At 35.0% G+C, this 16,054-nt stretch overlaps 1 protein-coding gene across 1 annotated transcript; it reads left to right on the top strand.

The window, feature by feature from the left end:
- Positions 1-386: 386 nt before the first annotated feature.
- On the top strand, positions 387-1,127 carry LOC120244772 (rRNA-processing protein FCF1 homolog). Its single transcript, XM_039251509.1, has one exon. It carries the CDS (start codon positions 387-389, stop codon positions 981-983), a length of 597 nt encoding a protein of 198 aa, XP_039107440.1. The 3' UTR covers positions 984-1,127.
- Positions 1,128-16,054: the final 14,927 nt, after the last annotated feature.

The raw sequence follows: 16,054 nt of genomic DNA, 5'->3' as shown, positions 1-16,054 counted from the left end.
AGATAAAGGGTTAATATCCAGAATCTATAAGGAACTCACCAAACTACACGCCCGAAAAACAAACAACCCAGTGAAGAAATGGGCAGAAGACATGAACAGACACTTCTCCAAAGAGGACATCCAGATGGCCAACAGACACATGAAACGATGCTCAGCATCCCTCCTCATCAGGGAAATACAAATCAAAACCACACTGAGATACCACCTCACGCCAGTCAGAGTGGCTAAAATGAGCCAATCAGAGAACTCTAGATGCTGGCGAGGATGTGGAGAAACGAGCACCCTCCTACACTGTTGGTGGGAATGTAAACTGGTGCAGCCCCTCTGGAAAACAGTGTGGAGGTTCCTAAGAAAACTAAAAATAGAAACTAGAGTGCGGTGTGAACATGGGGAAGCAAAAGAAAGCAAGAAAGTATGCAACCATGAAGCAAATGCTTAGTCTCCGAGATCAGAGGCTTATAGAGAAGGACAGATTGAAACCTAAAAAGAAAGAAAAGAAAGATCCCAGTGCACTCAAGGAAAGAGAAGTCCCCCAACATCCTTCCTGCTTATTCTTCCAATATAACACACAGCTGGGCCCGCCTTACCACATCCTGGTTGATACCAACTTTATCAACTTTTCCATTAAAGCCAAACTCGATTTAGTACAATCAATGATGGACTGTCTGTATGCCAAGTGTATCCCTTGTATAACTGACTGTGTAATGGCTGAAATTGAGAAATCGGGTCAAAAGTATCGAGTGGCTCTAAGGATTGCCAAGGACCCAAGATTTGAACGATTACCATGCACACACAAAGGAACCTATGCAGATGACTGCTTAGTACAGAGAGTAACTCAGCACAAGTGTTACATTGTGGCCACAGTTGACCGGGACCTTAAACGAAGGATCCAGAAGATCCCTGGAGTTCCCATCATGTACATTTCTAATCATAGGTACAACATTGAGCGGATGCCAGATGATTATGGAGCCCCTCGGTTCTAATTCTAACACTCTAAAGATAGAGGTCCTGTGCCTTCCTTTACCAACTTTTTCTGTTGCCAGTTCATAGAGCAATACGCTGTAGCATGAATTATTCTCCTTACCCATTTGTTCTGTTATGAGCTGAGTATGGTTAAATACACTCATTGTTTGATGTTGTTTTGAAATTGAAAAAAAAAAAAAAGAAAAGAAAACTAAAAATAGAACTCCCCTATGACCCAGTAATAATGCTGCTAGGAATTTACCCAAAAGATACAGAAATGCTGAGGCATAGGAGCACTCGTACCCCAATGTTCATAGCAGCACTCTCCACAATAGCTAAAACATGGAAAGAGCCTAAGTGTCCATCAACAGACGAATGGATCAAGAAGATGTGGTTTATCTATACCATGGAATACTACATGGCAATGAGAAACAATGAAATCTGGCCATGTGTAGCAACATGGATGGACTTTGAGGGTGTTATGCTGAGCGAAATAAGTCAGGCGGAGAAGGACAGATACCATATGTTTGCACGTATAGGAGGATTAGGAGGAACTTGACGGAGGAACAAGGGGGAGAAGAAGGGCGGAAATGGTGGGGAAAAGGGAGAGAGGCAAACCATGAGAGACTCTTGAATGCTGACAAAAACTGAGGACTGATGGATGTGGGGGGAAGGGGGGGATGGGCATGGAGGAGGGCACTTGTGGGGATGAGCACTGAGTGTTATGTGGAAACTAATTTGACAATAAACTATTTGTAAAAAAATAAAAAAAAAAAAATAAAGGATCTCTGGATTCCTTATTACCTCAGGACTCTAAATACTCTTAACAGCTGTAGAGTGTTGGTGATTCCAGGGGTCCTTATCTCTGTGAAAAACACAATGTTGCCTTTTTGTAATTCTATTGGAGCAAGCTAGAAGTTTAATTAGCTTTCCAACCAATCAAATGTCTGCGTTTGAGTCTTAACCATATTTAAGTGTTACTTTGGCTTCAAAGAAGCTGTACATTCTGAAGTAGTGGGTTTTGGCTGAGTCGACTTTAAAAACAAAACTGTTTGGATTTTAATTGTGATGCAGAATTTATAGTAACATACATTTGGTTCTCTGCAGACATTGTTTCCACTCCAGGGGATAAGTTCATATCAGTAAAAGTCATATCCCACACCCACCACCCACAAAAAAGAATGGCTAAAATCAAAAAGACAAGAAACAAGTATTGATGAGAATGTGGAAAAAAGGGAAAACTCATGTACTGTTGGTGGAAATGTAAATTGGAAAAGCTGCTGTGGAAAACAGCATGAGCACTCCTCAAGAAATTAAAAATAGAAATAACACATGATCCTTCCTCCTAAGTTTACTGTCCCTTCCTCCTATGTTTATTGTGAACCTAAAAGTGCTCTAAAATAGTAAAAGTGAAGCAGTCTACCTGGCTTATAATCCTGTGTCTGGGAGAAAAACAAAATGGAATTATTAGAAAATATTACGTATTTCCTCTTGTTTTCTATCTCTTGTTGACTACCACCGGTAGGGTTAATTTCTTCATAATGAATGTGTAAACCTTGCTTGCCCATAAGGTATGTCTGAAGTTCTCACTGTCACTTAATCTCTGTAACTGTACAGCACGCAAAATGGAACATCCAGAAAACCTAGGAGCTAAAACAGATACTAATTTTACTTATGCCAAAACTGTCCTTTGAGCAAAGAAATGATATAGTAGAGAGTCCTCACCATCACCCACATGTTATCCCTGTTACATTAGGGCGAGTCTGTTGCATCTCAAGTCCACGTGTTTCACTTGTGCACTGAGGCTATATACAAATGAAAGAATGTTAGCAGTAAAAACTCAACTTATTCTGAAATTTATGGGAGGGTAATAAATTGCATTATACAGTGATCTCTCCTAGCAGTAAATTGTAGTTTACTCTTTATCATGTGTGTCTTTGCACCAAGATAGTAACGTATTTCCTTATCATTTTTTAGAAATAAATCTATAAAAGTTTTACAACCAAATCTCATGAGCCATTAGTTTCCCATCATTCCTGCTTTTTTTCTTCTTCACTCAGTTCCTTATATAATGCCATATGGATACATAGATAAATTTCATGCTTAAATAATCAAATTTCATAATAGCTTATTAGATGTAATTCTTCACATTTTTATATTTTATTTTGTGGATGTTTTCTTTCTTTTTTCTCTTTAGTGCCAATTCTTTAAGGTCACATATATAAAGATTATGAAAAAATTTCATGTGATATATATCATTCAAAATCCTACAGTGCTATGTAAATTTAACACTGCCTTGATATGCTTTTAGTGGCCTTGGATACAAGCCCATTTGTGTTTAAAATAATGACAGATATTAGTTTACAATATCTAGCATGTTCCTATTTTTTATTTTGAAGTTTGAGGAATTTCTAATGAAACTGCAACATAGAAATTCTTGAACCTAATTGAAAAAGAATGTGACATACTCTTTTAGCACACTCCCTTTTTGAGTCGTTTTATTTCATTTCCCTTTAGATTGAGGGGAATGACTCAAATAGGTTTTGCAATTATGATGCAAACATAACATATTTCTCCAAGTAGCCATATTTATTAAATCATCTTTCAGAAATGTGTTGAATGTGGTAAGTATAATTCTATTTCTAGCATTCCATTTGCTGATCCACAATTATTCATTATCTATTTTTTACAAAGATGTGTTTTTATGCATTATGTGACTCTGATATATCTATGAAGTTTGAGGTACTCTCAGTGGTAATAAATATCAGCAAATGTAGCTAAAATTGTTTAAGAAAGTAAGATAATAATTTAAAGATGAAAATATAACATTGGGAAAGGTTTAAAATACACCAATTTTATTTGTTCTTTAAATGACATAATTGAGGAATTCTATTACTGTTTGAATAAGCCAGTCATTGACTTAAAAGACCAAATCACATCTTGAAATCATAAGAAAATTTTAAGTGTAATACTTTAATATTTTGATTTAGTGACTATGTGCTTGACTTAGTAATGAAAGTTTTCTGGAAAGTGGTCAGATGAACCTTCATTTCTAAAAATTAGGTATCCTAAATTTGTTTAGTGTCAACTTAAGAAAAATAAAATGTGGATTTTAATATTATTGTCTTTGTCTTAGGCCATCAGTCATTTTTCACATTTCCTTTTTTGTTCCCTTATTTGATTTTTAATACATTTTGTAAAATAAGCATTTTTCTTATAGTATCTTACTAGTTCATTATCTACTTTTGGACTACAGCTGCTTATGAAAAAATTTTTCTGCCAATGAAATCTAAATAAAATTAAAAACTTCAAATTGATTACTGATAACATTTTCATATGTATTAATAACAAAGACAAAGAATTTAGAAGTGATCATGGCTTAAAAACATACTGCTTTTTAGAAGGCAAGTATTCTTTTTGGAATCCTGCCTAGTACAAAAATATAAATAATTACCCAATGAAATTTTGATCTGGTTACATACATATAAACAGATGGCTTATGTGACTATATAATTGAATAATTGTTTTCCCAAATATTAAAATGTATTCTTTCTTTAACTCTGTAACATTATTTTAAAAGTAGTTTTATTTCTATTACCTACCAATTTTAGATCTTATTTTTCAAATGGCATTTATTTGCTAACCTTCTAACCTACAGTACTGTTCCAGGAATGAGACTTATGTCCATGTGCCAAGGTGCAGCTGCTGTAGTTATTTATTATGGTCCTTTTGGATCACTATCTGAAAGGTAAGGAACAGTCCCTAGATACTGAATAAGCATTAAGTGTATTCCCTTGCCTATTTCATTTCCAGATGTCCCTAGTACCTTTTCATTCCCATCAGTATGTAACCATGGTGATTACATCTTTGATATCCTGACCGAAACCCAGGCATTGTGATGGCATTATGCCAAAACATTATTTAGCCTCTGCTGGATATTAATTTGTCCCATCCAGTTATCCTACATACCACAGTGTTTGACCAATAGTCAAATACTGTAGTCATAGTCAGGTATTTGACTATGAGTTTTCTTCACAGAGGCATATGAATTACATATTTCTTCTCTATGGCATAGGCAAACGGCAGTTTTATAAAGGCATTAATGCATATCTGAAACTCAGAGATTTGGCAGGGTTGTAGGAACACCTGATTATCTCTTTTGTTGTTGTTAGCTTATATGCTATTTATATAATTCACATTTATTTAAGCATATTTTCATCTTTAAAGTTCCAAGCGTTTAGAAGTAAGATTGCCTCTGCCAATAGAGACTCTTGGTTGATCCTTTGTAAGATCACTACTATAGTAGAACACATTGTTTTGATCACCACTACTCCCACATAGAATTTCAGACAAAAAAAAAGATGATATGGAGACATGAGGAAAATTCAAGGGGGTTGAAGAAAAAGATTATGGCTATAGTGGAGGAATAATCATAAGCTTGAGAGTAGTTAATTTGTCTTAGGGGAAAAAGACAGACAGAGATGAATGAAGAAAGGAAGACAGGCTTAGAAGGTTCCACCCAGATTATACTGAAGGTTGGATTAAGATATCATTAAGTCATTTACTGAAAGCAAGGGAAATATTTTAATAAACATGAAAAAATTACCAGTTACAGAAGGGCAAGTATAACTAGGACTAAGAAAAACTTTTGTATTAAGAAAAGGTATTAGAGATAAATTTAAATATTTTCAAAGGGTTTATCTTAAGCATGAGAGAAAGTAAGTGCAGATAATATAGACCACTTATTTATTAAAGAATCTTATAGGAAATAAATGAGAAAACTAGAAGTTTAATTAGATGAAGCTTAAGATTAATGCAGTGTTTTGTTTTGTTTTTTCAGATAATAAAGATGATCACTTTATGGGGCACCTGGGTGACTCAGTTGGTTAGGTGCCTGACTTCAGCTCAGGTCATGATCTCACGGTTCATGGGTTGGAGCCCTGTGTAGGGCTCTGTGCTGATAGCTCAGAGCCTGGAGCCTATCTTCAGATTCTCTCTCTCTCTTTCTCTGACCCTCCCCTGCTCACGTTGTCTCTCTCTTTCTCAAAAATAAATAAAACATTAAAAAATTTAAAAAAAAAGAAAGATGAGCACTTTTGACATAATGAGATAGTTAATTTAGTAGACATTATAACATTTAAGGTTTAATAAGTAGACAATATAATTAACAGAACAGGATATACTGGGAAGAACAAAGTAATGTCTAAAAACAATAGAAATAAAATTGGCAAGATGAAATTGGTGTTTAGAAAAGAATAAATGAGATATCGCAACTGGTTGTATTGGTGGAATGACTAAATTTCATCATTCAAAAAAATTTTTTTAATTTTTCTCTCCCAGTTTTCAACCCATTAACCTGGAAAATAGTATACAAAATGATATTTATAATTATCCAGTGAAACTTTCATATTAAACATAAGAAAACTAACATTCTAATGTTTAATTTCTTCCAATCACCCAAAAAAGCAAATCTGGAATAGAAACTACAAGGACCATTAGAAGGGTTGGCTTTTTAACCTCATCTGTAATCTGTCAGTTACAGTATTCTCAGAGCCTTGAGATAATATGTAGAAAACATATTTCATCTGCCCAGGGTCTTACATAGAAGAGTACTTCTATGTAGTTATTATTAGTGTATACATAATATAAATGTATATTTAATATAATAGTTACATATACTTCCAAGAAATATAAATATAAGCTGAATGTGAATGAATCCATAACTGAAATAAGTAATGGATAATTACCAATGATATTAAAGACTTCTGAATATCTCTTCTTGTCCAAATAACTCACTCTCATTCAGATATAATCACCACCTTGAATATGTGTGTATCATTCCCTTGCCTTTATATATATATTTTGACATATATGTATCATTGCTAAAATAGATGTAGGTATGAATGCATTCCTAAAAACTGTGACCAGAAGTTCCTATTATATTTAACAGTTATCCTTTCAAAAAGTAATTTGCATAATACTTTAACATTCAATAGGGGTGCCTGGGTGGCTCAGTCAGTTGAGTGTCCAACTTCGGCTCAGATAACAATCTCATGGTTTGTGGGTCTGGGCTCCAAGTCAGGCTCTGTGCTGACAGCTCAGAGCCTGGAGCCTGCTTCAGACTCTGTGTCCCTCTCTCTCTCTGCCCCTCCCTGGCTTGCACTCTGTCTCTACCAAAAATAAATAAACATTTTTAAAAAAGCATTCAATAGTATGTTTTTAGAATGCATTCATGTTAATGAATGTTGCTATAGGTCATTAATTGTCACTTCTGTAATCATTCAGTGTTTTGTAGATGTCAGTTATTATCCATTCTTCTTAGAGAGAAGTTTGGGCCATTTCTTATATTTGGTTTTATGAGCACTCTTAGTATGTACATTTTACAAACAAGTCTCCATTTTCTCCAATGTAAGTGTAGTCTATTTACCTTGCAGAGGAATTGCTAGGACATGAAGGATTTTTAGGTTTATTTATTTATTTATTTATTTATTTATTTTGAGAGAGAGAGAGTGCAAGTGGGGAAGGGGCAGAGAGTGGGAGTGAGGAAGAATCCCAAGCAGGTTCCATGAGGTCAGTGAGAATGCATTGCAGAGGCATGAACTCGTGAAACAGTGAGATCATGACCTAAGCCAAAATCAAGAGCCTATGCGTAACCAACTGAGCTGCCCAGGCACACTGGGTACATAAAATATTAACAGCTTTATGATTCTTTGATTTATTATTTTAAGTTATTTATTTATTTATTCAGAAGAGTATAGTATTTTCTTTGTCCTTTGCTCTTCTATGTACATTTTGGAATGACTTTGTAAGTTCCAGAAAATTTCTACTGCAATTATAGTTAGAACTTTACCAAATGAGTACATTGATTTAAGAAAAAACTAGCATCCTCACTTGGATTTTTCCTTTCCATGAAGGTAGCATATATTTATTTTCTCTATTTATTTAAGCTTGTCTCACAATATATATTCAAGGACACGCTCCAAGTAATTTATTCCACTGAGTCACTGAAGGCAGAATTCTCCCCTCAATCAACTTGAAAACTCTAAGTTTGGTAATGTGTAAAGCAAGGACTGAGTCTTACTCTCTAAAAAGCCATCTTTAGAAGAAAAGAATGGGCCTACTATTACTTAGATTTAGACTGTCTTGTTCTACTACTCACTTGCTGAGGCACCAGAAAGAGTATCCATCTTATCATACTTGTCCATTTTACCTCCAATAAGACCAAATGATGATCTAGGGAAATTCTAGCCCCATGGCCCATCTTTCTGTGATTCATTATAGGATGCTGTTTATCATTTGCAATATTTTAATTGAGCTCTGTGGCAACTGGGTGGATATGATGCAGAGCTTTTGCAGTAAATTGAGAACAACCCCATGTCAAAGTCATGATTATTTTGTGATTCTAAATGACTGTATTCAGTAGTCACATGTTCTCTACATCTTTGAGATACTATCAGCTCAAAATTTACTAAAAGTGAATTTCATCTGGAAACATCTCAAAGTTTGTAATTTGACCATATGCTATAAAATGGCAAATATCCTTTAATGTATTTTATATTTCCCCAGTTCTCTTTCAAGAAAGTTTGTTTCTTTTCCTAGTATAGTATTTAGCCTTTTGCTTACTACTCTAATTTTTTTTACCCTAAAACTTTTTATATTATCTCCAGAGTATCTGTGTCTGGTGAGTTTCTACAAACTCAGAGGAAAACCTCATTGTTTCAAAGACTAAGAAATAAATATTAAATATTATCCCTATTTTGAATCACCTTAGTATTAAGGGTAGAGGAATTACCTATCAAATAATGCTAAATTAAACTGGGAGAAAACCTATGATGACTTCTGTCTTCTCTTTGTGGTCAACATATTCATGTTCTTTTCAAAATCTCCCATTTCCTCCTTATCTGGCCTCTTAATTATGATCAATTAAATTATATTTTTACCTTCACTGCATCCTATTTTAATATTATTATCATATATATTACATATATATTTTATTTTATTTTATTTTTTTACAAATAGTTTATTGTCAAATTAGTTTCCACATAACACTCAGTGCTCATCCCCAAAGTGCCCTCCTCCATGCCCATCCCCCCCTCCCCCCCTTCAGTCCTCAGTTTTTGTCAGCATTCAAGAGTCTCTCATGGTTTGCCTCTCTCCCTTTCCCCCACCATTTCCGCCCTTCTTCTCCCCCTTGTTCCTCCGTCAAGTTCCTCCTAATCCTCCTATACGTACAAACATATGATATTTGTCCTTCTCTGCCTGACTTATTTCGCTCAGCATAACACCCTCAAGGTCCATCCATGTTGCTACACATGGCCAGATTTCATTGTTTCTCATTGCCATGTAGTATTCCATGGTATAGATAAACCACATCTTCTTGATCCATTCATCTGTTGATGGACACTTAGGCTCTTTCCATGTTTTAGCTATTGTGGAGAGTGCTGCTATGAACATTGGGGTACGAGTGCTCCTATGCCTCAGCATTTCTGTATCCCTTGGGTAAATTGCACCAGCATACTTCTCAAAACTAGAACAAACTATCCAAAAATTTGTATGGAACTATATTACATATATATTTTAACACAGCAAATTTTGGATTATCTTCTATGGCATTTAAACAACTGAAAATGCTTAGTTTTATAGGTAAATGGTTTAATAAAGGCAAGAATTGGAATTTAGCTCAAGATTCATGTTAATGCTGTAAACAGATTTTCCTCTGATTTGCAATATTAGTTTTCAATAAGGAAAGGTAGCTTGTTTTAGGTATTCTAAATCTATTTTCAATATCTTGTAAACACAACTCTAACTCTAATATTTTTTTAGTCAAAATTCACTGGAAACGGAAATAGATGGACACTAGGTAGACTGTAAATTTGAGAATCATTTCAAGCCTGCTATAGGCAAAATATTTTTTATAATATATTGATTAATATTTTTCACTTGTTGGCATTTCTCTGTGCATATGGGGAGACCCAGATCTCTTGTCACTAGAGGCAGACAGAGGAGCAGGCAGTCATTTTCCCTGCTGCTTCTCACTGTCAGTACTTGGCTTTGGGGCTGTAAGCCTACTCCAAGTGTTTGTGAAGGACCAGAAATACTGTTTTTAAGCTGTGATCAGGGTGGTCTGCTTTTTTTTTTTTTTTTCCTAATGGCAACCACTTCTATGTATGTAGTAGATGAAAGAAGTAGGTTATTTCTGTTCTCTTACAAATCCTTTCCTACAAAACCCGCGCCTCTCCTGCTTCTTCATTCCCCAGTGTACCACTCCACATTTATTTTATAATGGACACTAACAAGGAAAATTGGAATGTTTTGAGCAAAGTTCTTCAGGAGAGCATTAATAACATGAAGCAAGCATCTTACATAAAACAAAATACATCTATGGCAGTCCAAATGAAATAAAGATCTGTGCAGAATAAGGAGAGGTGATCTTCAAATTGAAAACTGATAATAAAGAGAATTTAGACCCCTCAACTAACTGCCTCTGAGGTCAGCACCATGGAGAATGAGAGAGAAGAATGAGGAGTGAAGGAAAAATGAGAAAAAAAAAGTTCCTTTGTGGGGCTTGCAGAGATTTAATAAATAATCTAAGTGATGATGGCAAATAGAAAATCAACAGCAAGTACTGGTGCTACTACTGACCACAGTGAATGCTGGCTTCGTCAATTGAATAATGGAATAGCAGGGGCTCTCTGCAGAGGATTCACAGCAAAAATAGAAACAGCATATTTATTATGAATAATATATACTGCCTGAAATAAGAAGAAACCTTTTCTGGAGAGACTAAGAATTCCCTGGGCCCTCATTACTGTAGTCAACATAAAGAAGAGAGGAAAACTGGATGAGCATTTCTTTCCATTTGAATAAAAATGATAAAAAAAAACAAACAAACCATGGTTTGGCTTTTTTGAGCTTCTCTGCTTTTTAAAGGATGTTTTCGATTTATCAAACCTAAGAGCATATCATGAAAAGCACTGCACTTTTATCTTCAGTTTATGATCCCATGTTTACTTTCATTTATGAATGTCCCCACATGTTATTGCAGATTTGTCACAGTCATTTGAGACCTGGCAAGCATTTGACAGAGGATTATAGGAGCAGAGAGCTGTTAAAGATCACAGTTGCGTTATAATCCGCTCCATGCATTTGATAGATAAGGAGAGACTCCAATAATAAGTAATTTTCACAAATTCGCTCTAATGGGTAAATGAGTCAAAATTTATATGGCCTCCAATTCCAAACCAATATAACTCCCATACTACTTCTATTCACATGTTTTATATTTAACTCTGAATTCTAAGCTCCTGGGGTTACTATTTACATATGAACGGTCTTTAATTTGGATTAATTTACATCAATTTTAAATGTGTTTTTATACTCCTGTCTCAACATTCTCAAGTGTAAGAGCAGTACCTAATTCTAGCGCACTGGATGGATACCTGAGCTGTACTTCTAGCACACCACTGGAACACTCCACTCTTGAGTTTTGTTTCCAGCCTGAAGAACTTGTCTCTTATTTCTACTCTCACTACTTGTTCTTTAGAAGTCATTCACTCTTTGGGAATTAGATGAGAAGTGAGTTATTTGAATTAACAAGCTTGTGTTTGACAAAATAAACATGATTTGGGGAGGATTTATTTGAGTAGATAAGTACATGTATTTCAAAGCAATTGAAGCTACTCACTTTTAAGTGACTTACAAACTTTTCTTAAGTAAATTGTCATAGATACACACACACACACCCTTCCTCTTTGCACAAAGGTAGGAAATTAGAAGCCACAACATTTCTTTAAAAACATTTTTAAAGTTTATTTATTTATTTTGAGACAGGGAAGGGGTAAGTGGGGAGAGAAGAAGAGACAGGGGGAGAGAGAAAATCCTAGGTGGGCTCCATTCTGTTAGCTCAGAGATTGACAGGAGGCTGAAACTCTTGAACTGTGAGATCATGACCTGAAATGAAATCATGAGTCAGGTGTTTAACTGACTAAGCCACTCAGGTACCCCAAGCCAAAGCATTTCTATATTCAGTAATGGCTGGTGGAAGAAGAAAGTATAAATATTGGTATTACTTATACAAATGATGTAGGGTAACTTATACTCTCCATCCTGAGGACTTTAATTTCTTTATTAAGATAGTGAGAAATATCGATTTACTCCATAAGTAAGGGAGTACTTACACTTTTCCTAAAATCTTCCCTAAAGCTTTCACTACTCACATAATTTTAATGATAGAGCTAAAGTAACATTTCTGTAATTGGGATTTCCAGTATTCCAATCTGCATTTATTAAACAAAGAAAAGCCTAAGTTTATTTCTGTTTCTGTTTAATATTCATAAGTTATTTATGTTTATTCACTTAAGGCATATAGAAATAGTTATGGTTTCTATTCTGGACAAAAATAAATATTGCTTTACCTCTGTTATATAACAGTGAAATTAATAGAATACATTTAGGGGCACCTGGGTGGTTCAGTTGGTTTAGAGTACAACTCTTGAATTTGGCTTAAGTCATGATTTCAGTCATGGGATCAAGCCCCACATCAGGCTCTACACTGAACATGGAGCCTGCTTGGGATTCTCTCTCACCGTTTCTCTCTCTCCCTTCCCCTCCCTTGCTCACATTCTCTCCCCCGCCCCCCGTAAAAATAAATAAATAAACTTTACAAAAAGGTATAGAACACATTTGCAACTAGATCTGACATTTGGCAAAATGATGAGGTCTCAAATGTAGCCATTGTTTTTCTACATTTTGTTCTTGATGTCACCCTCTTAGTTCAACATTTCAGCAATGAAATGAGACCTATCCAATTGACCATACTCTAGATATTATCAATTTCTTACCACTAATAAACATTATCTTTCTTATGACTTATTCTCTTGGCTATTCTTTCCAACTTTTACTTAGAGGGCATTTCAGAAATACTTTGGTTTAATTTTACATTTTGCACGTTAAAAAAATTAAGAAACAGAAAAGATAAGTGACTCACATAAAGCAACACTATAGATTTTGGCAAAATTGGGATTGGACACTCTGTATTATTACTATTCCATTTGAAGCATTCAGAAACCTCCTAAGTAAAATACTACTTACCAAAGAGTCAGTGATGATGTTGATGTTTCCAGACAGTACAAAATGTGGGCTTGATTGTCTGGAAACTCAAGTTTCTACCATCAGACAGATTAGCTCCACTTTTCCCCTTGTCATAACCAGGAATTTGCACTGATTTAAGGGAAGTATGTGGTATGTATAGGGTATCATAGTTTTGTTTGGCTCTTGTGACAGTTGACTTGCTACATAAAACTCATATTCCATCACATAAAAATGAGATGCTGAGTTTAGAAACATTTACTAAAATTACCATAATAATGAGATTCCAGGATATTTTTCAAAGAACATATATTATGTTCTAATTCAATATATACAAAATTAATTTTGTGAATAGAATAATTTTAATGGTGAATTGATCCACACCTAAAAAAGTGCAGATTTGGATATTATTTTATTTAAATTTTTACCAGTTCTCATTGACATTACTACTGTCAATACTAACTAATACATATTTTTTCCTTTTTGAAAGAAATTTTAAGCCTGGCAGATGTTTCCCTAATTTGTATAAGCATATTTTTTTAAGTTTTTATTTTATTTTTGACACACAGAGAGAGCATATGAGTGTGAACTGGGGAGGGACAGAGAGTGAGCGAGACACAGAATCCGAAGGAGGCTCCAGGCTCTGAGTTGTTAGCACAGAGCCTGACGCAGAGCTCAAACTCCCAAACCATGAGATCATGACCTGGGCCAAAGTTGGACGCTCAACCAACTGAGCCGCCTAGGTGCCTCATTTTTTTTTTTAATTTAGTGGCATACATTGTTATTTGTCAATTTTGAAGAACAAACTATTTCAAAAAACAAACGCTAATATGATTTTTCTAAAGTTTTAGTTTCCTTTTATGGAAAATCTATTGATACAACAAAATTAATTCCAAGTTAAGTATAATTCACACATTAAATTGTTAGTAATTTTAGCATTAAATAATATATCTTTGACATTCTTTGAATATTTAACCTAATGACTTTATTAATCACTCTCTTTTTGGTTACTTATATTTTGATGGCATTCTATTTCATCTTGTTACAAATAATTTTGCTTTGAGCAAACTCTCAGTGCTGTCTATGTTGTTGATAAATATAAAAATATGTCAACTATAGAGGGATGGGTAACTGATAAAAATTTTTGACTTGAATTTCAACTCTGAACTTGATAGAATAAATCAACCAACTCTGATGGCCAAATTCAACATTTTAACCCCTCCAAAAATGTAACTGGAGATGGATTATAAAGTAGGAAAATAGGTATTAAATCCATATTGAATATAAGAATATAGCAGGTAAACACTGCAATCAAGAATGGAGGGTTAGAGATAAGCATGTCATGAAAACGTCAAGAAGTTATTATTAATACTCATTACATATTCCTAATTCTAAAATATATTTTGCCTATAAACAGGTTCACATTGCAGAACTTTTCTCAGTGGGAAAACATACCTCAAAATGAGTCTTCTTGAGGCGGTAAAGGGAAAATGGTGGAGTAAAAGGATCCTAAGCTCACCTCTTCCTAAGACAAACACTAGGAGTCCTATACCAAGACACATAATAATTAAAATGACAAGAGTTAAAGATAAAGAGAAAACACCAAAAACAGCAAGAGAAAAGCAGACAGTTATATACAAGAAAATCACTTACATCTATCAGCTGATTATTTTAGCAGAAACTTTGCAGGACAAAAGGGAGTAGCATGATATATTCAAAATGCTGAAAGAAAAAAACCTACAACCAACAATACTCTACCTGCCAAGGTTATTAAAATTGAAGGAGAGAGAAAGAGTTTCCCAGGCAAACAAAAGTTAAAGGAGCTCATTACCCTAAACTGACTTTACCTAAAATGTTAAAGGTACTTCTATAAATGGAAAAGACCATAACTAGAAGGATGAAAATTATGAAAGGAAAAAATTTTCTCAGTAAAAACAAATATATACGAAAGGTAGTATATCAATCACTTACAAAGTTACTATGAAGGTTAAAACACCAAAGAGGTAAAAAGAAATTAAGAGATATGCAAAACTAAAATATGTAAAATGTGACATCATATACATTAAAAAAGGAAATGAAAGTTAAACTGTAATGCTTTTAGAATGTGTTTAAACTTAAGTGACCATAAAGTTAGTAAAGATAGCTATAAACATAGGATGTTATAGACAAACCTCAAGATAACCACAGACTAAAAACCTATAATACATACACAAAAATATACAGAAAGGAATACAAGCATAATGCTAAAGAAGGTCATCAAATGACAAGAAAGGAAGAGGAAAGGAACAGAATAACTACAAAAACAACCAGAAAACAATAAACAAAATGGCAATAAGCACATACCTATCAGTAATAATTATAAATGTAAATTGATTAAATGTTCCAATCAAAGACATAGAGTGACTGAATGGTTAAAAAAATCCATTTATGAAGATGGCGGAGAAATGGGGGGATCCATACTTCCCGCCCACATCTCTCAAACAAAGAAGGGCTAAAACCAAAGAACTTTGAACCCCAAGAGTCTGGGAGGAAAGGAGACAGGGTCTACTAGGAAGACAGCCTCATAGCATGAGTGCAAACTAGGGGAGATAAAAATGTGCTGAGGCACAGAGGGGAGGGAGCCCTTCTGCAGAGAGACAAAAGGAAGAGAAAAAACAACTGGAGAAATGTAGGACTGTACTTCCTAAGAGTAAAACCTCAGCCCAGGACAGAGATCCTATCCTATCCCCCATGCCGAGGGACAAAAGAAGTTCCCTCCAGGTCAGGTGGTACTCCAGGGGCCCAGTCGGCATCAGGAGGAACCGATCCCCTGCTCCGAAGTGCCAAGCTCCCAGGATTACATTTTAGGTGGCATCACTAATGCACACAGAGTAAAAGCTTAGAACACAGCTGGGCTTGGGGCATAAAAGATGGCCCACCTTGGCTGAGCCCGTGGCACAGTGAGAACAGAACTGAAAGAGTGATTTGGCACACCTGGCTCAAGGAGAAGAGCCTGGGAGTCATC

This window comes from Hyaena hyaena, unplaced genomic scaffold, assembly GCF_003009895.1.
Source record: "Hyaena hyaena isolate Hyena2069 unplaced genomic scaffold, ASM300989v1 scaffold_391, whole genome shotgun sequence".
Lineage (NCBI taxonomy): Eukaryota > Metazoa > Chordata > Mammalia > Carnivora > Hyaenidae > Hyaena > Hyaena hyaena.
The sequence above is the reverse complement of the archived record's forward strand: the minus strand, read 5'-3'. Positions and strand labels throughout refer to the sequence as shown.

What these genes read in the sequence shown, in the direction of transcription:
- LOC120244772 (XM_039251509.1), top strand. Translation starts at nt 387, where the DNA reads ATGGGGAAGCAAAAGAAAGCAAGAAAGTATGCAACCATGAAGCAAATG.